Genomic DNA, 27,131 nt, shown 5'->3' with positions numbered 1-27,131 from the left:
TCAGCTTAATCAAAGTTTATTTTCACAATGCTACAGAGGTAAGTCCCCAAACTTTACAATCCTCATTTGTTTCTCTCAAAAAGATCTCTTTTTTAAAAAAAGGCTTTAGAATACCACACCATGTTTAAAATCCTGTAAGCTATTTTTGAAATCTAAATTAAATTCTGACAATGATAAAATGTTTGCCAGCCAATCAAAGTCCCAAACTAATTAACATTCAAAGTAAAAAAGAATCATCATTGGGATCTCATTATGTTTTGATAGCTGTAAAGGCTGATTGACTCCTGTCATTAATAGTGTTAGTGTCAAAAGCAAATAATATCACTTATATTCTAGAAAAGGAAATAAGCATATTTGTCTTGCACATCTTATACACTGAGGTATAAAACCATGTTTTACCAACTTTTTTTATTAATGTACCAAACAATTTCTTCCACAATGGCAACTGTGGTAAAAACCCCCATAGCATTAGCCAACCTGCTGGCATGTTCTATGGTCTTCTAATTAATATAGTGCACAGACATTTATAAACTACACAGCCACAGTAATTTACAAGTAACTAATAAATATTGAAATGCTGGGAATATAACAAAACTACATTCTAAATAGTTTACCTTCCCTTTTTCTTTATATTATTACTTTTATATTCATTCTTCCCACTCATTTTTTTCACTAGACTCTATTAAATTCAAGATTTAAATATGGCTAAGCATAAGACAAAAGAGATGAGTGTCAACAATACAGCTGAATTTTATCAGTGTCTAAGCCACTTAAAGCTATTCTCCAAAAGATAAGTTATTCAACCCAAGGCAAACAGAGAAAGTTGGAATTGAATCCTAGGTTCTTTATATTTTTAACTGTCAGGTCCACAGGAACATCCAAGGCTCAAGTTTTGAATGTCTACATGTCATGAAGTTAACTATGGCACTAGTGGAATGTCGATTACTGAAGATGAACCCCTAGACACATTCAGCAAGACATTCAACTTGCAGAAGGCAGGGAATTTGGAGTGGTACACAATCAGATAACAAGGTTTCAAGCTCTAGTCAAAGACAAGATGATATTATACCTAAATAACAATTTCTAAGGAACTTGAATAACAATCTCTAAGGACTCTTGTCACTATATGAAGAACTTAAGTTTATGACTCCACACTCTTAATTAAAAGGATAGCCACTTAATCAATTTTCTGCAGTGAATTATTAGACTAACTTCCTAGCATCTGGAGATTACAGTATGTTCCACCTTGAAGCTATCACAATCAAGACCATTACCTGACATGCATTCAACAAATATTCGATGACAAACAAAGTATAAGGTTAATTGTTACAGAAAGTTAGGTCTTCTAACACCTAAGTGTTAAGTGGACTCAATGTTGAACCTTTTTGAGTGCCAACATGACACTCAAAGGAAATGCTCGTGGAACATTTCAGATTTCAGATTTGGGATGCCCAACTGGTAAGTATAATGCAAATATTCCAAACTTTGAAAAAAATTATGAAATCTGAAATACTTCTTGTCCCAAGCATGTTTGGAAAAGGGATACTCAACCTGTACCTTATAACTTTTTCCTAAATCACTTTTGGCTCTACCACTTCTATTCCTATATGGAAGCTGAAGTATGTTATTACTGCTGTTACATGACTACTCTTCTACATTCTGGTTCTATTTCTGCTAAATTATTCTTAGTTTTTATCAACTTAAGTTTTTTAAAAAACTGCCTTTTTAGAACTCTGAAACAGTATTTAAAAATTAAATTTAAAAAATTTTAAGTTTTGTTCATCATATACAATAAAATTCTGATATATGATGTTAGACAAATTATTAGTCAGGTAATTTCTGTTCACCTAGTATCAATGCTATAAAGAGGTTCAAGTGAACTTTCTTTAGTGAGATGAGTTTCAATGATCCTAAAGATGGTAAATGAACGATTATTTGTGTATCTAAAGTGTGTACTCTTAAGAAATTATCCATAAATCAAAAACAAAAATTTAAGCAATTGTTAAATATAATGTTAACAGGTACATTGAGCAATAAATTGAAACTTTTAAATTTAACTCATATCTGCTTAGTTTTTTATTTAGTTAAGTATAAAGGCCCAGTTAATTAATCAATTCATTAGATTGGTCAAGGCATGACACTTTAACTACACAATAGGATTTAAAAAGCAGTTGGTTTTTTTTAGTAGTTCTCTGGTAATCACACGCACATACACACATACACAAAAATTTGTAGAGTACTCTGAATATAGGATTTCCCCCATAATCTTGCATCTGCTATATTTTGTAAACTGTATAAACTGGACATGGCCAAATTAGAGATGTCTGATAAACTCTTATAAAGTATTTGGGAACTTCAACTGGATTCCCAAAGGATCAATTTTAAACTATAAAAAACAAATATTCATATAAAAGCACAACAGATTTAACAGACATCTTTGGAAAAAAAATCAAATTGTAACTCAATTTTCTACTTTTTCAAATACGACTAAGAAAAAAAGTTACAAGTAGTAATGTTTACCTTAAAAAAAAAAAACACACACACATTAACTGGGTGATTTTGTGGGAGGTGGGGAAAGCTATACAGTATTATTGCACTCCATGAATGTGCAGAATTCCAAAATATGCCAGCACTGAAAAACTATCTTGCATTGAGGTTTTCCAAGAGGTACAACGAGCCTGCCAAGAAAGCATCTGGTCTGTACTAACAGCTTGCTGTCTTCAGTACAGGCCTTCATAATGTCAGTCACGCTGCTCTTGCAATGATCCCTTAATGCCTGAAAGATATACAGAAAAAAGAATATTTTATTGCAAAAATCACTCATAAAAACTCTTTAGAAAGTGAATTCATTGATCACAAAGAAAAAGTTAACTAATACCTCTCTGTGTTCACACATTTGCCTATAAATTTTTTATCTTGAGTATGTTCAAAGAATTTGCATACTCTCAGGAACTAATTACTGGAAGGTAAGGACAGGAAGTATACACACCTCTAGCATAATATATCAACTCTGGCCATTAGGAATTTAGAGTAAAGAAAATAAGGTTACAGACCCATTCATTAAGCCTTGAAGATAAAATTACTAACAACCTGACTTTATTTTGGCAGGGCCGAACTCTCTTCATACACTTCAACATTTTAATGAAGAATACATCCCTCTGTTTAATCTTAAATTGGAAACTCAAGTGATAATATATGTAATATTTACTAACTTGCTGAGTCATAAGAATCAACAGAAACCTATACATTAGCTATATTTTAAACAACTTACAGAAGAGTTTTCAGTGCTGATAGGTGGTGCTATGATCGATGGTGTGGGATTGAATCCATATGCACATTGAGCTTCATTTCATTGTCAAGAATTTGAACAAGTTGTTGCATGGATGGAAGGTGACCAGATTCCAGCTTAGACCACACAGGTACATCTATAAAAATAAATGGCACCGCCCCCCAAAAAATTAAAGATGATTTTATAATACGCATTCATCCCACTAATATTTATCATCTATGTACACAACTGGGATACAAAAGTAAGCAAAAAAGTACACTGCTTGCTCTTAGGGACTTTACATTCCAGTAGGGGAAATGTCAAAAGAACTACACAAATGGCTACAAAATTACAATTGTGTACTTAGAACTAAAACTAAAAGGCACTACTGTATTAGGAGGGACATATACACAAGGCTCTCCCTGTCTAGTCAGAGAAATAGTATCATTTAAATTGAGATCTAAAAGATAAAGAAAAATTACCACGACAGAGTGGGGATTCATGAGAGCAGAAAACCTTTGAGGGAGAGAACAGAAATGTAAAGACCAGAAAGTAGTTTGGCACGTGAAAATAAGAGAAAATCAGCATAGCTGAGGGAAATACAGAAGAGGAGTGATATAAGGGAGGATGGGAAGGTGGAAAGGATTAGACTGGGGTCAATAAACTGTAAAGGGACAGAAAGTAAACATTTTGGGCTAGGGAAGATACATAGTCTCTGCCACAGCTATTCAACTCTTGTAGCCTAAATGCAGCTGTAACAATACACAAACAAATGGACATGGTTGTGTTCTAATAAAGCTTTACTTACAAAACAAGCAGCAGAGGATATGGTCCATAGGACCACAGCTTGCTAACCACTGAACTAGATCATGCAGAGCCTTTTGGCCAGATTAAATGTTCTGGTCTTTATCTTGAGAACAAAGTCAAGTCATTTAATGAATTGGGAACACTCAAGCAGCAAGATAAAATTTGCATTAAAAAAGTTATTGTTTAGGCTGGGCGAGGTGGCTCACGCCTGTAAGTCCAGCACTTTGGGAGGCGGAGGCGGAGGCGGAGGCGGGCGGATCACAAGGTCAGGAGATCAAGACCATCCTGGCTAACAGGGTGAAACTCCGTCTCTACTTAAAATACAAAAAATTAGCCAGGCGTGGTGGCGGGCGCCTGTAGTCCCAGCTACGCGGGAGGCTGAGGCAGGAGAATGGCGTGAATCTGGGAGGCAGAGCTTGCAGTGAATCGAGATCGCGCCATGGCACTCCAGCCTGGGCGACACAGTGAGACTCCGTCTCAAAAAAAAAAAAAAAAGTTATTGTTTAGAACAGATATTGGTCAATTTTTCTGTAAGAAGGCAGATGGTAAATATTTTACACTTTATGGACCAAGAGATAAAAATCAAGAACATTATGTAGGTACTTATATAATATAAAGATAAATTTCTACAAATTTTTCATTGATGCAAAGCAAAACTTTAGTTATAAGCACAGAAGTTGGAATTTCACATAGTTTCCATGTGTCATAAAACATTAGTTTCATTTTTTTTAACCAAAAAGTGTAAAAAACATTATTAGCTCATAGGCCGTATTTGCCAACCCCTGGTTTAGAGAATGCAGAAGAGGGTAACAAGTTAATTGTGTCCTGGACTAGGGTGGTGGCAGTTAAGATGAACAGAAGGTAGATTTTTGAAATTTAGGAGGTGGAACTGAGAAGACTTGGTAATCCATTAAATAGGGGGACTAGGGAAGACGGTGATATTATCATAGGTTTCTGGCATGGGCAACTGAGTAGACAAATGATGGTATCATTAAGTAAATGAGAAATGTCAAAGGAGGAGCAAAAGAGTTTACAGACATTATAGGAAGGAGAAGTAAGCAAGAGTTTATTTTAGAGTAGGTTATGTTTAAGACTCTTCAGCATAGCATTTTAGGAGAGAGATCGAGAGATATACATTCAGGGATCATCATACAGATGTTATTTTAAAGCCATGGGAGTAGATAAAGTTCACAGAGACAATCTGATATAAGAATAGGGCCAACTCCTCAAGGAATTCGAAGGTGTGAAGTTCAAGCAGAGGTAAAGAGATTAAGTTGAGGGAGCAAATTAAAAAAAAAAAAAGTTAAAATTTTCTAAATTCTTCTATCTCCTGAATTTTCAATTTCTTTCAAATAAACTTACTTTTATACAAACACTAAAGAAGTTTATCTTATTATAAAAGATAAAAGCTTGATACTCATTATAAATCATTTAAAATCAATCACAAAATGCAAACTATTCAGAACCTACCATTTAAAGTTATCTCAAATGCACCTGTTGACATACACTGGTTCTCAATCATGTTGCTCAAGAAGAAAACCATCATACATGCATAAACCTAAAAGAAAATATAATTAAGCACAACAGGCAAAGTCATTTTTGGTAAATGCTCTTTTTAATCTACTTTAAAAGTTCCCATAAAAACTATTATTGCTATTCCATATGTTCAGATAACATACATAGAGCAAAAGTAAACCAATATTAATTTGCAGCTCCATACATGCTGAAGCACTTATAGATGATATTCATAATGTACACAGAATTTCTGAGAGATTTCATAATAGCCTTAATAAGTTAAACAAAAGAATACAAGCATAAGAGTTCACTTTACCATTTTTATAATATATGAATTCATAAGAGACTTGTGATGCAAAATTAGTAACTCCATATAATATTCAATACAACCTGTATATGTTTCAAACAAATCATTTTAAGTCAAACTAAGAAAGAAGTAGGTTAGAAAGCATAGGCATATTAAAGTACATTCATTCACCTTTCAAAGGCAAATCTATACTCTCTCCCAAAAGCGGCTAGGTGTTTCTTGTTGGACAGAAAATTTTACTTTAACAAAATCACAGGACTAAAAGTAGGATGCAGTGAGAATGCCAATTCACAGCAAGCTGTTTCAGAAAAATAAATCAAATGTTCACAGCAGATGAGAAAGAGCTTTCCCTACTGCCCCACAGGAGCTAGGTGGGGTTTGTTTTTATAGGAATTACTCTACCATTTGGGAATGTTAAGTCTATTTTCATGGAAACAATACACAAGGAAATGTCATAAAACCTACAGGGTAGAGATATATTTCAATTAGAGATACCACTTGAAGATATTTATATTAAGAAGTCCTGCCTGTTACTGGAAAGAAATGGTTCCCAAAGAAAAAGAAGCACAGCTATGCAGGAGTCTGCTAAAGGTATTCAGCCTAGAATTAAAGGACAAGATCAGACAGAAGACTCCAAAAAGGAAGACTTCATAAAAGGAAGCCTAGAAAAATCTAATCCATAAGAAAAATAAAAATTAGACCCATTTTAGACAGGACAGTAAGCCCTCCAGAAACAATGATTAAAATCATTTTAATATTAAAATATTAAAATATTTTACTTAAAAGTAAAATAAATTAAAATCAAAGTAATCTAGAAAGAATGTATGTGGCAATAAGACCCTACAAAAGGAAAAGAGAAACAGCACAAAGTTCTTAAGTATATTTATATTGTTTCTTTCAGGCAATTAGTCAAACAGATCCATAAACAGAAGAGGCAAAGGACAAATAATTTAAAAAGAGAGAGAGGAGTTTTGATAAGAACAAGTTAATGGGAATCCCCTTTTTAATGTGAATCAACCCACTAATATGACATTAATTGGTTTAAAAGGCCTGCATTATGTATATATTATGTTTTGCTGGATATGATTTGACCTAAGTAATATAATCAAAATCAGATAACAAATTATTTTGTGCCCAGGTTATACTAAACTAACACCTCCCTATCCCCCCAAAATAAAAAGGTTAAGACCTAATCATTCTTAATATATCAATATGGAAATGAAGGTGAAGGGAGGTTAAGTGACTTCCCCAGAGATAAAACTGGTATAAATTAAAATAATACATGTTAACAGGTGAATCAATAACAAGTATTCAAAATAAGAAAATCTATTAGAATATTTCACTGACAACATAAAAACCTACAGTTACCAAAGCTATTAAGTTACATACCTTATTTTCTTGGCCCCACTGCCAGATGCTAGGAGCTTGCATGCCAAAGAAAGCAAAAGGATCCTTGCCAACAATTATTAAGCCTATTAATACTAGTTTGAAGACTGACAGGAAAGATGCTATGTGTCTATCAAAAGAAAAGAAAGAAAATCATCAGAAGCCACAATTTCCAACCTACTTTAAAATTTAGTAATTCAAGTGTATGTAAAGATTTTCTAGACACCAAATCTAAAAGTTACTTATAGAAAAAGCAATTAAAGTTTATTGTGCAGTTTTAAAACAAAAATGTTTAATATATTTAAAATCACCTGAAAAATTAACCTACAAATTTATACAGAATTGGTCTTTAAAAATACTATTATTTTATGAAATACAGAATTTAATACCACTTTCTATAAAAATTTAGGATTGTTATTCTATTTCCACAATTAAAAATACATATGAAAACACATCTTTAGAAGGGTTGCCATCTCTGAAATGACCCTATTCCTTCTTACAGAAAAAGCCTTCTATATTGGGTCAAATAAACTTGTTATATATAAAACAGCATTCTCTGTATATTATTATAACCAACTAAGTAATTACAATAACTAAGGACAGCTAATTAAACCAATTCACAAACACTTATAAAGTCAAATACATTGTTTTCCTTTTAAGTTATTAAAATTTCTTACCTATATATTGGTTGAGGGAGGTAATTCTCTCCTTCAATGCGGATGTCTGGGTACCGCTGGCTAATAACCCGCATGTACTCCTCAAACACCCGCCTATAACCTCAGGAAACACTGCAGAAAAATAAGTGTTTCCATTAAGTCATTTAGCATATATCTAAATTTATTTTGTAGTTAGTTAAAGCCTAAAAATTATCAAGATTACAAATTTTTCTCAAAAGCAGTCACAAATTCATAATAATTGAACCAGGATGACAAATACATTGAGTTTTTTAAATACATTTCACATATTTCAGTTACCACCCCCTCAAATCCTTCCATTAAGACATTAAACTTTATATATGCCAGTAATGCAGCCTGATTTTTTTAAGTTTAAAAAAAAAAAAGAACATTAAACTTTATAGATTTGGGTTACTGTTGGACAACAGCAAATATCTATTCACATTCAGCATACTTTGAGCTCTCACACAGATTGGGCCTTTTTGGGGGAGTATCAATTACTTGTATAAACAGTGAAATGAAAACAATTCTTATTCATCTGAACTACAGACTTTCAAATTTGGGACACAAGACTTTAAAAACAAAAAACAAACAAACAAAAAAAATCAAGGCATGAGAGAATGAAACTCTGGTTCTTATTCCCATTCTGCCCTTAACCAGGCAAACTTGTTTGCCCAAGCACAAGAAAAGGAACTTAGACTTAGAACCCTTCTAACTCTAAAATTTGATTCTACTTTGCAAAGGAAAACGAAGATTGGGAACATAATTTTCAATAATATGGACAGAAAATCCTTATAATTACTCTGGAGATTAAAGTCTCTAAAGTCTCTAAGCAACTCACTTTCAGATAGATGTTGCCCCAGCAAAAAAAAAAAAAAAAAAAAAAGGAAATATGCCACCAGAGTGCATATGAGATAAAAAAGAAGATGGTACATTTATATCAACAGAAGAACTTACAAATTCAGGTAATATTGTTAAACACTAAAGTTCACTAAATTCTAAGTTAAGGAACAGATAATATCATAAGGTACCACTTGGTACAGAGGAAACAGGTTCAGTAATTAAGTTACAGTAAAAGCTGAGGTGCCAGCTTTGTCAATCAAGGAAAAAAAAATGATAACCACTACTACCAAGCCAAAGGAACAGCATGGAGTTTCTATCTGACACGGTAAAATGGTAAAAAATGTTAGTAGATCTCAATTTAAGAAAACCTGTGTTTTTTTGGGGGGGTGTGGGGGAACGGTAAGTGAGAAATTCACCAGTCTTTCTTTACAGTGAATATTTCCTTTACATTTAGAATGAATGTCCCTTACAAGTCTAAATATTTCGCAAAGATACAAATCTCTATACTTAAGTGAACTTATGAATCTCCAAATACTATCCTTAACATCCACCTAATGTTTTATTATTACCATTGTTGTACTTTTTATTCTTTCTCACTACATGCTGGGCTTTTCTGAGTTCAAATTACTAATTTAATATAATTTCAAATTTACAGAAAAGTTGTAATATTAGTATAAAGATCTTACATAAACACTTCATCTAGATTCATCACATATTAATATTCTGCCACAATTGCTTTCTCTGCAAAAAAATGTATTAATCCTTTCTTTATACCAAAAAAGCAAAGGCAAATATAAAAAAATGTTTAATATTGCTTTTTACAAAAATAATCTAGATAACCTATAAGCCTAACTACCTTAAAACCAAGAAATGCCACCTGATATCAATGCCCAAGTTTGCACTGGTGTTTACAATGGAGTTGATTATCTAAAATAATTGTATCTTTCTAACTTTTAATGCAGTAATTTGAGAACTAGAGACTTGGTTAGTCAAAACTTGTATTTTATAGATGAAGGGGGGAAAAATGAAACCCAGAGAGATAACGTGACTTTTCCGAAGTTACGCATCCAATGTATTATTTCACTCACTCAAATATTTACTGAATGCCTATTTATTACATGGTAAGCACTGTAGTAGGCAGTGAGTATTTAGTGGTGAGTAACACAGATACGGTCCTGTCCTCACTGAGTGCCAGGGATGGGACCAGAACACAGTCTTTGTGATTTGGGGTCCTAGGCCCTTTCCACTAGACCCCAAATTTAACAATTAGATGATTCAAGAGCTATCCTTCATATGTCCAGGAAGTAAGTTCCCGTTGTCCACAATGCCACCATCGGGTACCTATACAATTGGCCTCCTGGGTTTTTCCATGATGAAGATATAGAGATTCTTCTGAGAAGACCAAGCTTATGAGCCCCAAGAAGTCCCTTAAGGGAAACCCTAAGAGACTCAACTAGAGATGTGCATATGCGCAGGCTGAACTAACAGTCAGATTCCCCCTATAGTTACCCACTTTTCTGGCTAATGTGTTTAGAAGCATAAATCTACTTGGTTCATCAGGCCCTAAATCTTCAGTTAAGTCTTAGACCTTTGTGTGAAACTCCAAATAGAATTTAGCTAATAATCTGATTCCAAAAAGGACTTTAAAACTGAACTTTCCTTACTTCTGAAAAATAAAGCAGTTTATAAGATAGCCACAACATACTTTTAGACAAGTTTACTTACGCATATTCCTCCTTATATTTGCTTCCAGACTTGTGAAAACCAAGGAACCCTTTTTCCTATATAATTGCTTTCCCTAAAATAATTTTTCTGTTGTGAAGCAGCAATCACTACTGCTAACAGATGTCTTCCAAAATGTAACATACCAAGGTGGACAAATGTTAAAGGTATACATGGTAAAGAGCTAGTAACCATCACCTCTACCATCTCACCCATTTCTTTCCAATTATTCCACTCTTTTTGGGTCAATGAGTTAAAACTGCCTCTCTCAGTACACCTCCAAATAAGTATATGAACACATTAAAAATGCTGCATCAGCTGCCTATCCTTCTGCTCCGGACTAAATGTCCTTAGGAATTAAAACTAACTCCTGAAAAGAAATCTTTCTTTTTTTTGAGACAGTCTCACTCTGTTGCCCAGGCTAGCGTGCAGTGGCGCGATCTCGGCTCACTGCAAACTCCGCCTCCCGCATTCAAGCGATTCACCTGCCTCAGTCTCCTGAATAGCTGGGATTACAGGCGCCCGCCACCGTGCCCAGCTAATTTTTTTCGTATTTTTAGTAGAGATGGGGTTTCACCGTGTTGGCGAGGCTGGTCTTGAATTCCTGACCTCATGATCCACCCGCCTCGGCTTCCCAAAGTGCTGGGATTACAGGCGTGAGCCACCATGCCTAGCCGAAAAGAAATCTTTTTTTTTTTTTTTTTGAGACGGAGTCTCGCTCTGTCGCCCAGGCTGGAGTGCAGTGGCGCGATCTCGGCTCACTGCAAGCTCCGCCTCCCGGGTTCACGCCATTCTCCTGCCTCAGCTTCCCCAGTAGCTGGGACTACAGGCGCCCGCCACCACCCCCGGCTAAGAAATCTTAAGTGCTATCACTTTGCAAATCCCTTTCTAGTAACACAGATATACCTTACTATACGGAATCAACTGTTGCAATTGCTTGATTTAAAATATTTTGGAAACAGTACTTTTCTAAAAGAAGATCTTGCTTACATATTAGATGATCTATGCAGAACAGAAAGGAAATTTCGAAAATACAGCAAAATCTCTTGTGCATGCTATTTCAAATTGGTTTTGTGCTTTTTAAAGTCTATCATAGGCTGGGCATCGTGGCTCACATCTGTAATCCCAGCACTTTGGGAGGCTGAGGCAGGAGGTTCACTTGACCCCAGGAGTTCAAGACCAGCCTAGGCAATACAGTGAGACTCCATCTCTACAAAAAAAAAGAAAAAATTAGCCAGGTATGGTACCACATATCTGAAGTACCAGCTACTCGGGAGGCTGAGGTGGGAGGATCATTTGAGTCTAAGAAGTCAAGGCTACAGAGAACTGAGATCACACTACTGCATTCCAGCCTGGATGACAGAGCAGTATGTGTTCAGTGTCCTAATTCATAGTGCCAACCATTCCACTTTCACCTTCTCTATTACATTTGCTGCTAAATGGAGTCAAATGCCTACTTATATCAAACCTAGGCCCATCATAAACCCCAATCTCTCGCATCCTCATTAAAAGACAACATGAACAAGATCTCAGATATTTATTGTTACAAAATAAATACTTGTTTGTGGTTTTCTATTTTCACAATCTCTCCAATTCACTCTCTCGTTTGATTCACAATAGCCATCCACGCATAGCATTGGGTCCCATTTACACAACGAGGCCTAATTCCTTGTCATAGCTGATGTTCCAGAAATACAAACCTGTAACAAGAAGATCCAAACAGAGTTCCTTCTCTAGAAATGAAGAACTGGGATTTTAAAAAGTGACTATCGGCCAGTGCAGTGCTGTAATCCTAGCACTTTGGGAGGCTGAGGCGGGTGGATCACCTGAGGTCAGGAGTTTGAGACCAGCCTGGCCAACATGGTGAAACTCTGTCTCTACTAAAAATATAAAAATTAGCAGGGCATGGTGGCGCGTGCCTGTAGTCCCAGCTACTTGGGAGGCTGAGGCATGAGAATCACTTCAACCCAGGAGGCGGGGGTTGCAGTGAGTCAATACCGCACCACTGCACTCCTGCACTCCAGCACTCCAGCCTGGGAGACAGTGAGACTGTCAAAAACCAAACCAAACCAAACCAAACCAAACAAAAACAGTTGCAAACACTTTGAATGAAGATAAAAAGCATGCTCAGTTTTTGTTTTTTTTGTTTTTTTTAAAGTTGCATAAACAACACTACACAAGTAGTAGCTTATCAGGTTAAGGAACTATATTATATGAGACCAGGTGATTTCTCTTACAGCTGCAGCACTCTTAGAGCATTACAGTGTCTACCAGTGTAGAAATACACACAAAATGAGCCTAACGTGGCTTCTAAGACGTGGAGGGTCCTGGCTTCTTTATTGGGTTTATTCAAATGTCACCTGAAATCAATCTACAACCAACAGGTAAAAATACAAGATAAACAGGAAATAAGCAATCCTTCTGCCTCAGTCTCCTCAATAACTGGTACTATAGGCATGTGCCACCATGCCCAGCTATTTTTAAATTTTTTGTTGAGATGAGATCTCACTATGTTGCCCAGGGTGGTTTCAAATTCCTGGCCTCAAGTGATCCTCCCGCTTCGGCCTCCCAAAGTGCTAGGATTATAGGCATGAGTTACCATGCCTTTCCTCAATTTGTTAAAACAAAATTTTTTTTTTAGCATTTCCATCATTACTAAACAAGAGAAAAGATTTAAGACTAGTTATAAGAAACACAGGTTGGCAAGAGATGAGAAAAAAAGGAACACAGAATGAGAGAAACAAATGCACTCTGAATATAATTTTCCTTACATATCCAGCCTGCTTCTCTCAAAACAGTCCTCCAACTCAGCTGTTATTTGCTTTTTCTATTACAACTGGGCTTACCACCACATGCTCATAGCTGCCTTTCAACTATTATAATAATTGGTATGCTGCTTTCTACCTATCCTTCCTCCAATCAGTTCAGCTGCCTGAGTGTAGATTCCATCATAGTATTCACCTGTGTAAAACCATTTCTCACTTTGGCTGGGTGCAGTGGCTCACGCCTGTAATCCCAGCACTTTGGGAGGCCAAGGCAGGAGGTGTATTGCTTGAGCTCAGGAGTTTGAAACCAGCCTGAGTAACACGGTAAAACCTCGTCTCTACAAGAAATACAAAAATTAGCTGGGCATGGTGGCATGCACCTGTAGTCCCAGCTACTTGAAAGTAGACATTCAAATAGCACTTGATTAATATTGACACAGGCCCACTTTATTTAAATGACAATGAATTTCTGACTTTTTAATGACTGCCATTCTAACTGGTGTGAGACGGTATCTCATTGTGGTTTTGATCTGCATTTCTCTGATGGCCAGTGATGGTAAGCATTTTTTCATGTGTTTTTTGGCTGCATAAATGTCTTCTTTTGAGAAGTGTCTGTTCATGTCCTTTGCCCACTTTTTGATGGGGTTGTTTGTTTTCTTCTTGTAAATTTGTTTGAGTTCATTGTAGATTCTGGATATTAGCCCTTTGTCAGATGAGTAGGTTGCGAAAATTTTCTCCCATTTTGTAGGTTGCCTGTTCACTCTGATAGTAGTTTCTTTTGCTATGCAGAAGCTCTTTAGTTTAATTAGATCCCATTTGTCAATTTTGTCTTTTGTTGCCATTGCTTTTGGTGTTTTAGACATGAAGTCCTTGCCCATGCCTATGTCGTCCTGAATGGTAATGTCTAGGTTTTCTTCTAGGGTTTTTATGGTTTTAGGTCTAACGTTTAAGTCTTTAATCCATCTTGAATTGATTTTTGTATAAGGTGTAAGGAAGGGATCCAGTTTCAGCTTTCTACATATGGCTAGCAGTTTTCCCAGCACCATTTATTAAATAGGGAATCCTTTCCCCATTGCTTCTTTTTCTCAGGTTTGTCAAAGATCAGATAGTTGTAGATATGCGGCGTTATTTCTGAGGGCTCTGTTCTGTTCCATTGATCTATATCTCTGTTTTGGTACCAGTACCATGCTGTTTTGGTTACTGTAGCCTTGTAGTATAGTTTGAATCAGGTAGTGTGATGCCTCCAGCTTTGTTCTTTTGGCTTAGGATTGACTTGGTGATGCGGGCTCTTTTTTGGTTCCATATGAACTTTAAAGTAGTTTTTTCCAATTCTGTGAAGAAAGGCATTGGTAGCTTGATGGGGATGGCATTGAATCTGTAAATTACCTTAGGCAGTATGGCCATTTTCACGATATTGATTCTTCCTACCCATGAGCATGGAATGTTCTTCCATTTGTTTGTATCCTCTTTTATTTCCTTGAGCAGTGGTTTGTAGTTCTCCTTGAAGAGGTCCTTCACATCCCTTGTAAGTTGGATTCCTAGGTATTTTATTCTCTTTGAAGCAATTGTGAATGGGAGTTCACTCATGATTTGGCTCTCTGTTTGTCTGTTGTTGGTGTATAGGAAATCTGAAACAACAGGTGCTGGAGAGGATGTGGAGAAATAGGAACACTTTTACACTGTTGGTGGGACTGTAAACTAGTTCAACCATTGTGGAAGTCAGTGTGGCGATTCCTCAGGGATCTAGAACTAGAAATACCATTTGACCCAGCCATCCCATTACTGGGTATATACCCAAAGGACTATAAACCATGCTGCTATAAAGACACATGCACACGTATGTTTATTGCGGCATTATTCACAATAGCAAAGACTTGGAACCAACCCAAATGTCCAACAATGATAGACTGGATTAAGAAAATGTGGCACATATACACCATGGAATACTATGCAGCCATAAAAAATGATGCGTTCATGTCCTTTGTAGGGACATGGATGAAATTGGAAACCATCATTCTCAGTAAACTATCACAAGAACAAAAAACCAAATACCGCATATTCTCACTCATAGGTGGGAATTGAACAATGAGATCACATGGACACAGGAAGGGGAACATCACACTCTGGGGACTGTTGTGGGGTGGGGGGAGGGGGGAGGGATAGCACTGGGAGATATACCTAATGCTAGATGACGAGTTAGTGGGTGCAGCACACCAGCATGGCACATGTATACGTATGTAACTAACCTGCACAATGTGCACATGTACCCTAAAACTTAAAGTATAATAAATAAATAAATAAATAAATGACAATGAATTATAGAATCAATTTTAGCAAATGTTTTATAGAAGTATTTATATGGTCTATATAATTTCAATTATTTTCCCACTTCAAGCCCTCTGTGAAACATCTCATAAATTCTAAATAAATAATATCTATTTCTTATAAAAATGATTTTAAAGTTCTTCCATCTTCTTACCTACTGGATTTTTGTTCTCTTACCTCTTTCCTATACCTATCAAGGTTCATCTTAATTACCCTTGCTTCTTTAAATATTCTTCCTAGCTGAACTAACCATGAAAGAGAAACCCTGGATCCTAGTTCTAGCTCTGTCACTAAATAAAAATCTTAGATAAACCTACAAAGTCTACTTTTCGTATTTTCATGTGTAAGATCCTTTCTAGCTCTAAATTCTACACTATTGCCTTCTAAAATCCTCCATTAAAAAAAAAAAAAAACCCACCTCCATTCCTAGTCACATCTGACCTGCTTTTCCAATTAAGAAACCTCAGGTATATTTATTTTGACTAACATTTTAAATCTGACAAGCTAATCTGTAGCTTCTAAGAATTACTAATAGGAAGGATGTGCCTCACTTGAGCTTCCTCTCACTAGTCATCCCCTACCTGCCTCCATTCACAGCTCCTAAGAATCTCCAACAGAATAGCCAGCTAACTCGAATAAAAGTTTTATATATCTATTTTCTTTGTACTTGTTAGCATGTTCATTTTATAATGTTTATTATAACAGCATCTATAAGCCCAATTTATCTTTTTCTGGCACTGTGGTGCCACTACTCAAAACTGTTCAATAGCACCTTACCTTCTCTTGATCCCAAAGCCTTGGATTAAAAAAAAAAAAATAAACCTAAAGTGTACTGTCTCTTGATGAATGTGCTTTCTCCTGTGGCCAGGGTGGCTTCACTACCACTTATCTTTTGCATCTTGTACAAAACCAGTAACATATCTATCTCTACCTGTAACTACTGCCAGTCTTCAAGAGCAGAAGAGCTATCTTGCAAAGATCCTCTCTCCAAAAAACCTGTGAATCAATCAAGTGGCCAACACACCGTGTGTTGAGAATCTTAGGGAACCTAATGAGATGAATGCACCGTCATGTTAATTAACCTGAACCTCTCAATCATCTCTGGGTCTTTTTCTCTTAAAAAAAAAAAAAAAAAGTTCCCATCTTCTGCATAATTTAGTGAAGAGAATGTCCCTAAAGTATTTAACCTTTGCTGCATCAGATTTTACAATTATCTTCCTTTATTCACTTTTGTGCAACTGCAATTTATATCACATAACACTCCACAAAACAAATCAAAAAATGTATTAAGATATTTGTACTATGTCCACTCATATTTTTTTTTCAGAAAACTACCTTAAGACTAGTAAGTTATTACTAGGCAATGCTTTCCACATATAACAAAGAAACATGCTTTAACAGTGATTTAAAATTTTAACAAGTATGTTGTGCTATGTATGGTTTGAATATGTCCTACAAAAAGCATAGGATGAAAATAATCCTAATGCAACACTGTTGGGAGGCAGGGTCTAATGGGAGGTGAGGTTGCAAGTTCAATCACCTCCTTTCGCTTGCCCTCTCTTTGACCTTCCACCATGAGCTGACTCAGCAAGAAGGCCCTCACCAAATGCCAGCACCTTGACAGTGGACTTCCCAGCCTCCAGAACTATGAGAAAGAAATTTTTCTTTATAAATTACCTTGTCTGTGATATTCTATTATAGCAACACCAAACTATGACAGTTTTTTATGTCTAATTCTGCTCAAAAATCTTTAAATCTTTCGGACTCTCATCTTCAAGAAGGTACAGTAAAAATGTGAATAGTGCCAAGAACTCTAACTTAGATATTGAAAAACAGATAAGCTGGAGTTTGTGTGTGGGGAGGGATTCTGTCTAGTCACAATCTTAATGAGAAATATAAAGTATCTTTTAAAAACTCTGCTTCAGAAACATGACTTTTTGGTTTTAGACAATATGTCTAATTAAAAGAATAAAACCTAAAACAAAATGAACTTTGGAAGTTAGTGCAGAATATAACAAAAGTGGCTTTTTAACTATGGGCAAAATAAGAAGATGGACAAAATAGGCTTACCAGCAGTTTCAACTCTTATTTCTGTTCTGACTCACCAACAGGGGAAACATTAAGATTTATCAGATACTTACGTCCTTGAACAAACTACCTAGCTAGCTATATTCTTATTAAACCCTCAAGACAATCCTGTGAAGTTCTATCATGCCCACTTTATAAATGAGCAAATAGACTCCGATAGGTTAACTTGTTTTAGTCATATAACTAATAGGTGGCAGATCCAGAATATGAATCGAAATTATGTGAGACCACCCAAATTACATGACACCAAAATCTAATTATCCTCAAAGGATATGTCTTAACATTAGAAAGAATGACCAACATTAAAAAATATATATATAGCCGGGCATGGTGGCTCACACCTGTAATCCCAGCACTTTGGGAGGCCGAGGAGGGCCAATCACTTAGGGTCAGGAGTTTGAGACCAGCCTGATAAACATGCCGAAACCCTGTCTCTACTAAAAATACAAAAATTAGCTGGGTGCGGTGGCGGGCGCCTGTAATCCCAGCTACTCAGGAGACTGAGGCAGGAGAATAGCTTGAGCCGGGAGGCGGAGGTTACGGTGAGCCAAGATTGCGCCACCGCACTCCAGCCTGGGCGACAGAGCGAGATTCTGTCTCAAAAAAAAAAAAAGCTTAAGACCCCATGTGACAGTGAGCGGGGTCTCCATTCCAGGAGACGCTCGACTCTGCGTCCCGGCCCTCGGCACTGTCCACTGTTTTGGCGCCAGCAGCAGCAGGCCCAGTTGGTGTTCTGCCATGCAGCTAACTTGGTGTGCAGAGTGAACTGCCGCCGACGGAGCGGCCAGGAGAGTGGGGATTTCTGTCAGCGCCGGTACCCTGGAGCTCGGAGACATGAACGGCTTCACGCCTGATGAGGTGAGCCGCAGTGGGGAGGCGGCAGCCGCAGTGGCCGCTGTGGTCGCCAGTGCCTCGTCCGGGAAATTGGGGCTGAGGGGCCGGGCGCAGGGGCGGTCTCAGCGGCTGGGCCCCTGGGGGCGGCCAGGCCGGGCTCCTGGCAACTGTGCTGCCTGCGGAGGATGGTGAGCGGTGCGGTCGGGCAGCAGGCAACGCCAGCTTCAGCAAGAGGATCCAGAAGAGCATATCCCAGAAGGTGAAGATCGAGCTGGATAAGAGCGCAGGCATCTTTACATATGTGATTATCATAAAAACTTAATTCAGAGTATTCGAAACAGAAGAAAGAGAAAAGGGAGTGATGATGATGGAGGTGATTCACCTGTTCAAGATTTTGATACCCCAGAGGTTTATACCAATTACAAGTAAATACACTTAGGAGATACAAAAGACACCTAAAGCCACCAACCAGACCAGGACTTAATAAAGCACAACTTGTTGAGATAGTTGGTTGCCACTTTAGGTCTATTCCAGTGAGTGAAAAAGACACCTTAACATATTTCATCTAATCAGTGAAGAATGACAAGAACAAATCAGATCTCAAGGTTGATAGTGGTGTTCACTAGATGTGGAATTGAGACTAAAAACTTGGATGTTAACACTGTTTACCGCTTTTTCACATGTAGAAATGTTCCTTGTGTATTTTTTCTGCAGAAGATTTTCTGATTTTATTTTCTTTGTTTCTGACTCTAATAATTAGTTGGAAACTCATGTAAAATGAGCTTTCCTAAATTAAAAACTATTTTAAATAAAAGTTATTACTATTAAAAAAGAAAATAAAAACAAATACACACACACACACACACACACACACACACACACACACGACTCATGATGCAATAGTACTGTGGCAAGACCATTAAATACAGAGTCAGGAAATCAGCTCTCTCACTGACCAACAAGACAATGGTCAAGTCCATTAACCTGCTTTTGTCACAGTATCCACACCTGTACAATGAGTAGGATGACACCTGCAATACACAGGTAGTTCTCAGAGTACTCAAGAGATAAGGCATGTAAAAGTGACACATGTATGTAGGTAGGTTATCACCATTATTAGAAAAATGTTAACAGCATTTGGATACTTTAAATGTTAGTAAAACATTTTTTAGTCTCCTTTCCTGAAGGAGTTCACAATCTAATTTCAGAGAGACAAATACACATCAAACCCTGGGGAACAATTATAAGGTAATGCAGAAGCAAGCCCAGAAAGCAGTGCACAAATCACAAACACAAATTAAAGAGCAAGGAGAGAAAGAACAATAATTTCACTGGTGTATCTTTCTATCACACTTCTCTTAGGTCATCAATTATGTATATTCTATCCTTTCCTTCTCTCTACCAGCAAAATTGAAAATAATGAAACATGAACCCAGTCTAATAGACTGATTGAAATGTTAAGACTGTTTTTGGTTACTAAGATGCAAACTTGAAGAAAAACCAAACACAGTGACATCCTGAATTTGTAGTGCTGAGATAACCAAATCAAATCAACCATAAGTAGTTCTGCTTAATGACACAACTACTTATCAAATGAACACCTTTGTCAAAATGAAAAGAAAAGGGTACCTTTATACCTAATGAAAAGACTGTCTTGCTTGTGGTACAAATGCTAGGTTTCATAATGCCAAACTATAACAAAATTAGTTAAGCTACCTTCAAAAGTAAGCACTGTAATGTGACAATAGAGGCCAATCATAAGTAAAACAGTTGGGTTCCATTTTCATTCACATAACTACTAGGAATCTTTGATATCATTCACTCTGTTCCTCATTTTTTTCTACCAGCCAAAATTACCTTTTAAAACATTAAACTAATGAAATTCTCTAATGTAATGTAATTTTGGTACATAGCCCCTATCAAATTCTTACTCAAATTCTGAAATCACAAAAATTCACAAAAATAAATCATACCAAACACTGACACTTTAACCAACAACCTAATGACAAAATCTAGGAGAAAATTATATTAATTATAAGGTAGACAGAAAGGTCAAGATTAAGAAAAATTACCTAAACTCTGCTTCAGGAAAATTCCTATCTGAAAGCTCACAGATCTAAGGCTCATCCCAAAGGGAGAACCAAATAGTTGGCCAACTTCAGTGAAGTAAGATACTATCCATGCTCCCATTCCCAACTTTCTATATCCTGACAGAGGATGTTTTAAAAAGAAAGAAAACACCAAGGCTGGGCAAGGGGGCTCCTGCCTGTAATCTCGACACTTTGGAAGGCTGAGGCAGGACTGCTTGAGCCCAGGAGTTCAAGACCAGCTTTGCCAACATGGTGAAACCTCCTCTCTACAAAAAAATACAAAAATTAGCCAGGCATGTAGTGCGCGCCTGTAATCTCAGCTACTTGGGAGGCTGAGGTGGGAGAATGACTTGAGCCTCGGCAGTCGAGGCTACAGTGAGCAATGACTGCACCACTGCACTCCAGCCTGGGTGACAGAGTGAGACCCAGTCTCAAAAAAAGAAAAAGAAAACATCAACAGAATAAGTAGCAAGGGTGTGTCAGTTTCAGGGCAGCAGGAAAAGGACTAGCAGTAGCACAGAGAATTCTGGAAGTTTATAGTCCCACCTATAGAGGCACGGAGGCCAGGCCGAAAAGTTACTGATGGCGCAATGTATTCAAAACTTAAGTTTTACCTTCAACAACTTAAACAAAGAAACATACCTCAAAATAGTAAGAGCCATCTCTGACAAACCCATAACCAATATCATACTGAATGGGCAAAAGTTGAAAGCATTCCCCCTAAGAACTGGAACAAAACAAGGATGTCTACTCTCACCACTCCTATTCAACATAATACTAGAAGTCCTAGGCAGAACAATCAGGCGAGAGAAAGAAACTGTCCTAATCAAAATTTAGGGGTTATCTTGGTATTTCTAAATAATATATTCAACTCAATTGTCCAGCATTTGCCTTAATGGCAAACTGTTAGGAAATTATGTTTCAATTTTTTGTAAAAGGATATAAAACCTTTAAGATCATTCAGTCATGTTTACCTATATCTAAAAGCTTTGAACTAAGTACTTAATTCATTATTAAGTGGAAACAACTATTATGTGCAAGGTGTTCAATTACATGCTGCAGCTATTTTTTTAATGGTAACACTCTACTACTACTAACCTGCTATCTACACCAACTTCTTACTACTCCTTTATTTCACTGATACCAATAAGCATACTTTTCCATATTTAGCATCTCTACTTTTCCTTTTTTTAAAATTAGAGACAAAGTCTCGCTATGTTGCCCAGGCTGGTCTTGAACTCCTGGCCGCAAGCAATCCTCCCACCTCAGCCTCCTGAGTAGCTGGAATTTACAGGTGTAAGCCACTAAACGTGGCTATATGTAGCATCTCTATAAATTAAAAAAAAATAACAAACAAACAAAGCCACAGGATTTATCTTATAATCATTAGTGTGTCCATTTAAATGGCAGTATTTTTTTCTTCTAAATGGCATATAAAATCATGGTACATCTTACAACCCATTATGTATTTTAGGTTTGATGTAATAAAGTAACTGTTAATTTAAGTTTCTTAGTTTCAGTTATCATGGCTATTTTGGAGATAAAAATTTCTTTGTGGGGGTTTTCCCCTGGCTACTATGTCCTTAGTCTTCAAAAATCAGGATTCCTTCCCTCCCACCAAAAACATTCATAATACTTGTTTATTTTAATTATCATTCCAGTGAATGGTATAGCATCACCACAGAACTCAGGAATCATCTTTGACATCTCTCACTTCATGCCACCTCTCTTTCCCCACAAACATACAATTCATCATTAAGAGCTGTTAAATTTACCACATAAAGATCTCTCAAATACATCTCTTTCTATTTCTACCACCTCCTTACTTTTCCAAGTTTCATTATCTCTTGCCTGGACAACTCCAAAAGCCGCCCTAAATGGTTTCCCATCAATTCTTTGTCTCCTGGAATGTCTTTTCCACAAGGAAACCAAACGGTCTTTGTTAAGCATGGCCTGCCAGACCCTCAAGCTCTTAACGGCACCTTCTTTTAGGTCTCTGAGGTCAGTAGGCTTAGGCTTCTCTGGTAAAACTGTGGTCTTTCCTACTATAAGTACACTGAACATGTTATTCCCATTGCCTGGAAAGTTCTCGCCAAATAAATCTTATCCTTCGAATCTCAGTTCAAAGTTCATTTCCTCATGGAAACCTTCCCTGATCCCGACTAGGTATCTCTCATACCACCACATAATCTTTCTTCACAGCACTTAACACCAATTGAATTTTATCTGTGTGGTCAGTCCATGGATTAATGTCTGCATCTGCTCTTGCCTGTGAAGTCCATGAGAGCACTGAATTGAATTTTCTGCAGGAAGCAAAGTGCCTGCACAGAGTAAGTGCTCCAATATCTGTTGAATATGCAAATATCAAGTCTACAGTAACCAACATGATCTCTGTAACTCACAATTTCTCCAATTCAGCATTTTACTACTAATCTTGATGAGTATCAACATCCAAATCAACCTTAGGTCTTTATTTTCTTGCTGTCATACTATGAAAGCCAAGGCTGAGTAGTTGTAAATTTAAGTAAAAATCTGTTTTGGTACTGTTTTCATTTACCTCTTAAAACAACATTTAGAAGTTGGCTGTCCTAAAATTACAGCAGTAGATTCTCAAACTAACAAAACTTTGAAAATCCCGCCATATTCTACTTATGTTTTGAAATCTCAATTTCATTTAATCTACTATTCTCAGCAATTCAGTTGTCAAATGTTCAAGTAAATATTAACTGTAAAGGGTTGTAGCCAATAATCTCTTTAAACTGCAACTAATTAAATGCTGTAGATCTGATTACATGTTAAATCGCATATACGGAGAAAGTATGTATGACAAACATCATGCCTAAGAGTAACTATCAATACAAATTTATAAAAATCAATAAAAGGAAAACACAAAAAGGGAATTTCAGCCGGGGGCAGTGGCTCAAACCTGTAATCCTAGCACTTTGGGACACCAAGGTGGGTAGGTCACTTTGAGGTCAGGAGTTCAAAATCAGCCTGGCCAACATGGTGAAACCCCGTCTCTACTAAAAATACAAAAATTAGCCAGTCGTGGTGGTGCACACCTGCAGTCCCAGCTACTCAGGAGGCTGAGGCATGAGAATCTCTTGAGCCCAGGAGGCAGAGGTTGCAGTGAGCTGAGATCACACCACTGCACTCCAGCTTGGGCGACAAAGCAACACTGTCTCAAAAACAATGGAATTTTAAGCTCTGATTAGAGAACTTCCTTTTTCTATGTTAAGTGTTAAACGTCCAAATAAGCAGAATAAATTTTTTTCCAAGTATGAAGCCAATATAATCAAAAGTATCTAATTATATTGCTCAATCAACATAATAAACCACAGACTCAGATACACAAGTAATACTGTGCCAGTCTGGTAGGCTTCTTGAGATGGTCACATCTTTAGCATGCTTAATTCCTGGCATACAGCAGGTATTACACACAGCCTAGGCAACAAGGCAAGACCAGGTCTCTACAAAAAATATGAAAATTAGCCAGGCGTGGTGGTGCGCGTCTGCAGTCCCAGCTACTTGGGAGGCTGTGGTGGGAGGATCATCGGAGCTCAGGAAGTCAAGGCTCTGTGATCATGCCATTGCACTCCAAACTGGGTGACACAGCGGGACTCTGTCTCAGCAAAAAAAAAAAAAAGGAAGAAAGAAAGGAAAAAAAAAAAATGAGAATAGGAAACTCTGTCTTAAGCTACTCTACAAGCTTGATCTCTCAGCACTATGTTGCTATTGTGTTGACTAACAATTGCAAAAGTGGTACAATTACCAGGTGATATATTGAGGTATAGTTATTTTTGATAAAGTACTCATGATCAATATAAGGGGAAAAAGTCAGTGGAAATGAAGGTAAAATAGTTCTCTTTTGATTGTTAGCAGTGGTAATTAATGAAAAACTGCATTTTATAATACTGACTTCAAATGGAATTTTAAAATTCTCATGTTTATCCTCAAATGTATTAGCTTCCTGTCCTTTCTCAAACAAACTGCAAATTAATGTCCACAAGATTCTAGCAAAACCAGAAACCCAATATTCACTTTACCATAAACAGATTAATCTCTGGGGGGAAAAGCAACAAACAACAAGCTAAGTTGATCTGTATTTGGTGGGTCTTATTAATAATGTTATTTCCCATCTACAGATTAAACAAAAAATGATCTCCGGTGGATAGTGTCAGAAAAATAAAAATAATTTTTAAAATGGAAGCATTTTTGTTATATAACATGCTCAGAGTGACTGTAAAAGAAAATTATTAGACTTTTGGGACAGGTCTGTACTTAAAAACAAAGAAAAACAAAGTATCAAAAGTTTAACTGAAGTACTTACTACTTTTTTTAAAAGTTTAATTTGAAGGACTGAATGCCCTTCCCTACGTTTGTTTACACATTTTGAAAACCTTGCTATGAATAGCCTTGGTGGAAGGCACACCTGGTAAATTATTGTGACAAGTGTTCCAAAAAAAGCAAAAGTAAAAGGGGTATTTTGGAAAAGCAAAAATGCAACCAAGAGATAAAAGTAGGATACAGAAAAATTATATAATTTGAAAACTGCAATTTTTTAACACTTAAATCCGTAAGTATCACAACCCTTAACAATCTTTAGGCTAGTAAAATGATTACCACCTTCTAATTTAAAAATTAAGGAAAAAAGTTAATGGATAAACCATTCTCCCATTTGCAGTATTACATGAAAGATGATATATTCCAGAAACATAGTACACTGTACAGGGAGGTTTGTTTTTTTTTTTTTTGAGACGGAGTTTCGCTCTTGTTGCCCAGGCTGGAGTGCAATGGCGCAGTCTCGGCTCACCGCAACCTCCGCTTCCCGGGTTCAAGCGATTCTCCTGCCTCAGCCTCCTAAGTAGTTGGGATTACAGGCATGCGCCACCACGCCAGGCTAATTTTTGTATTTTTAGTAGAGATGGGGTTTCTCCATGTTGGTCAGGCTGGTCTCGAACTCCCGACCTCAGGTGATCCGCTAGCCTCGGCCTCCAAAGTGCTGGGATTACAGGCGTGAGCCTGCGAGCCCGGCCTTGTTTGTTTTTAATCAGGAGAAATTGCAATGTTTTAGTTTTCACTCAAAAAAATAAAGTCTCACCATCTTATTTTCTAACTCAAACATCACCTTAAGCCGATTTTTAAAAATTATTTTAAAGATTTGCTTGGTCTTCAGTGAGTAAGTAAAAAGCTAGTTGGAGAAGTAGAAAATCAAAACTTTAATATACTAATACATGAAGTTCTTAAAAGAAGGTTTTAAATGAATGATGTCCAACACCAACATTCCAATGTATCAGGACTCTGATGATTTACTAATCTGGCTATCCTGGGATGGTCAGTCTATCCTGAGAAAATGTCATCTTTGGAGGTGTAAGATTCTCATTTCTATAATTTTACAATTTTGGTGTTTTTTCCCCCATCTTCAGAGCCTTTCAATCCCCACCCGCAACCCCACTTACCTTATAAAATGCATCATTGCCCTGCTTCTAACGATTAGGTTAAAAACAAAATCATTTAAAGAACGCTGTCGAAAACTGCCGAGATCGGCTGAATACACAAGACAACTGAAAGGTAGAAAGAGATGCCAGAGCAGGCAACTCCTGGGAGGCAGGTGAGGAGGGAATGCGAGCGAACTGTCAATGTTTAGAAGAACAACGTGCTCCTTTTCTGACACTTTGGAAATGGCAAACAGAACCAGCATCCCCAGACCTTCCTTCCACCCCCTCCAGCTGTCAGACGCCCCATTCGCAAACTCAACAGTCCCCCCAGCAAGTCCAGGAGAAAAACGGCGTCTGTCACTCCCGGATCCTCTCCAATGACCCGAATTAACCTTCATCTAGCCAGGCAGCGAAGCCGCCCGGCATTACCCCGGAAAAGAGGGCAGAAAAAGTGAACTGACAAACGGTTGGCGCTCCTCCGCCGACGCGGCGCCTACTCATCCCCATCTCCGCAGGCAGCCGGGGTGGCTATGGCGTGACGCCGCCAACCAGTCCTCCGTACTAACAGGTGTCCCCCAGTCTTCGCCTTTCAGCGTTTAACCTTCTCGCGCCCTCCTTCCCCATTCCCACTGTTCTAGGAGGCAAAAAACAAGTGAGCAGTTATACCTGGAAAAGGAGGGCGGCCTGACAGCGCTAAGAAGGGCCCGCGAGAAGGCTGGCTGTGGAAGGGCGCCGGCACAGTTCTACGAGGCCAGCGAAGCCGGGGCCTCGCGTAGCCAATGGCGCCGAGCAGAGGCGCGGCGGGGTGGCCGGGGCCCAGTGCACATACTCACCAAATCTGGAACTTGAGCAGCGGCCCCGTGGCGTACTGCATCTTTAATCTCTTGCTGGGCACGCCGCCCAGATTGGCCGAGGCCTCGCTCCGGACCATCGCAGACGCCGCCACTAGGAGAAGCAGCAGAAGCCTCATCTTAAATGAGCCAGCCGCTTCGGCCGCCCTCAGACAGACTGCAGCCAGCCCAAAGCCCAGGAGCGAGCTGCTCCCCACTGCGCAGGCGCGATCAGCCAA

General features: G+C 37.7%; 1 protein-coding gene and 1 pseudogene across 1 annotated transcript; one reads left to right on the top strand and one right to left on the bottom strand.

The window, feature by feature from the left end:
• On the bottom strand, positions 1–27,129 carry SELENOT (selenoprotein T). Its single transcript, XM_019023439.4, has 6 exons — positions 26,896–27,129; positions 7,961–8,071; positions 7,287–7,413; positions 5,546–5,633; positions 3,272–3,425; positions 1–2,776 (listed from the first exon to the last, which is right to left on the bottom strand). Exons 1-5 carry the CDS (start codon positions 27,030–27,032, stop codon positions 3,301–3,303), a joined length of 588 nt encoding a protein of 195 aa, XP_018878984.1. The 5' UTR covers positions 27,033–27,129; the 3' UTR covers positions 1–2,776; positions 3,272–3,300.
• On the top strand, positions 18,535–19,160 carry LOC101144066 (histone deacetylase complex subunit SAP30-like; annotated as a pseudogene).
• Positions 27,130–27,131: the final 2 nt, after the last annotated feature.

The sequence above is a fragment of the Gorilla gorilla genome, chromosome 2, assembly GCF_029281585.2.
Source record: "Gorilla gorilla gorilla isolate KB3781 chromosome 2, NHGRI_mGorGor1-v2.1_pri, whole genome shotgun sequence".
NCBI lineage: Eukaryota > Metazoa > Chordata > Mammalia > Primates > Hominidae > Gorilla > Gorilla gorilla.
Note: the sequence above shows the minus strand (reverse complement) of the source record. Positions and strands in the feature narration are given on the sequence as shown.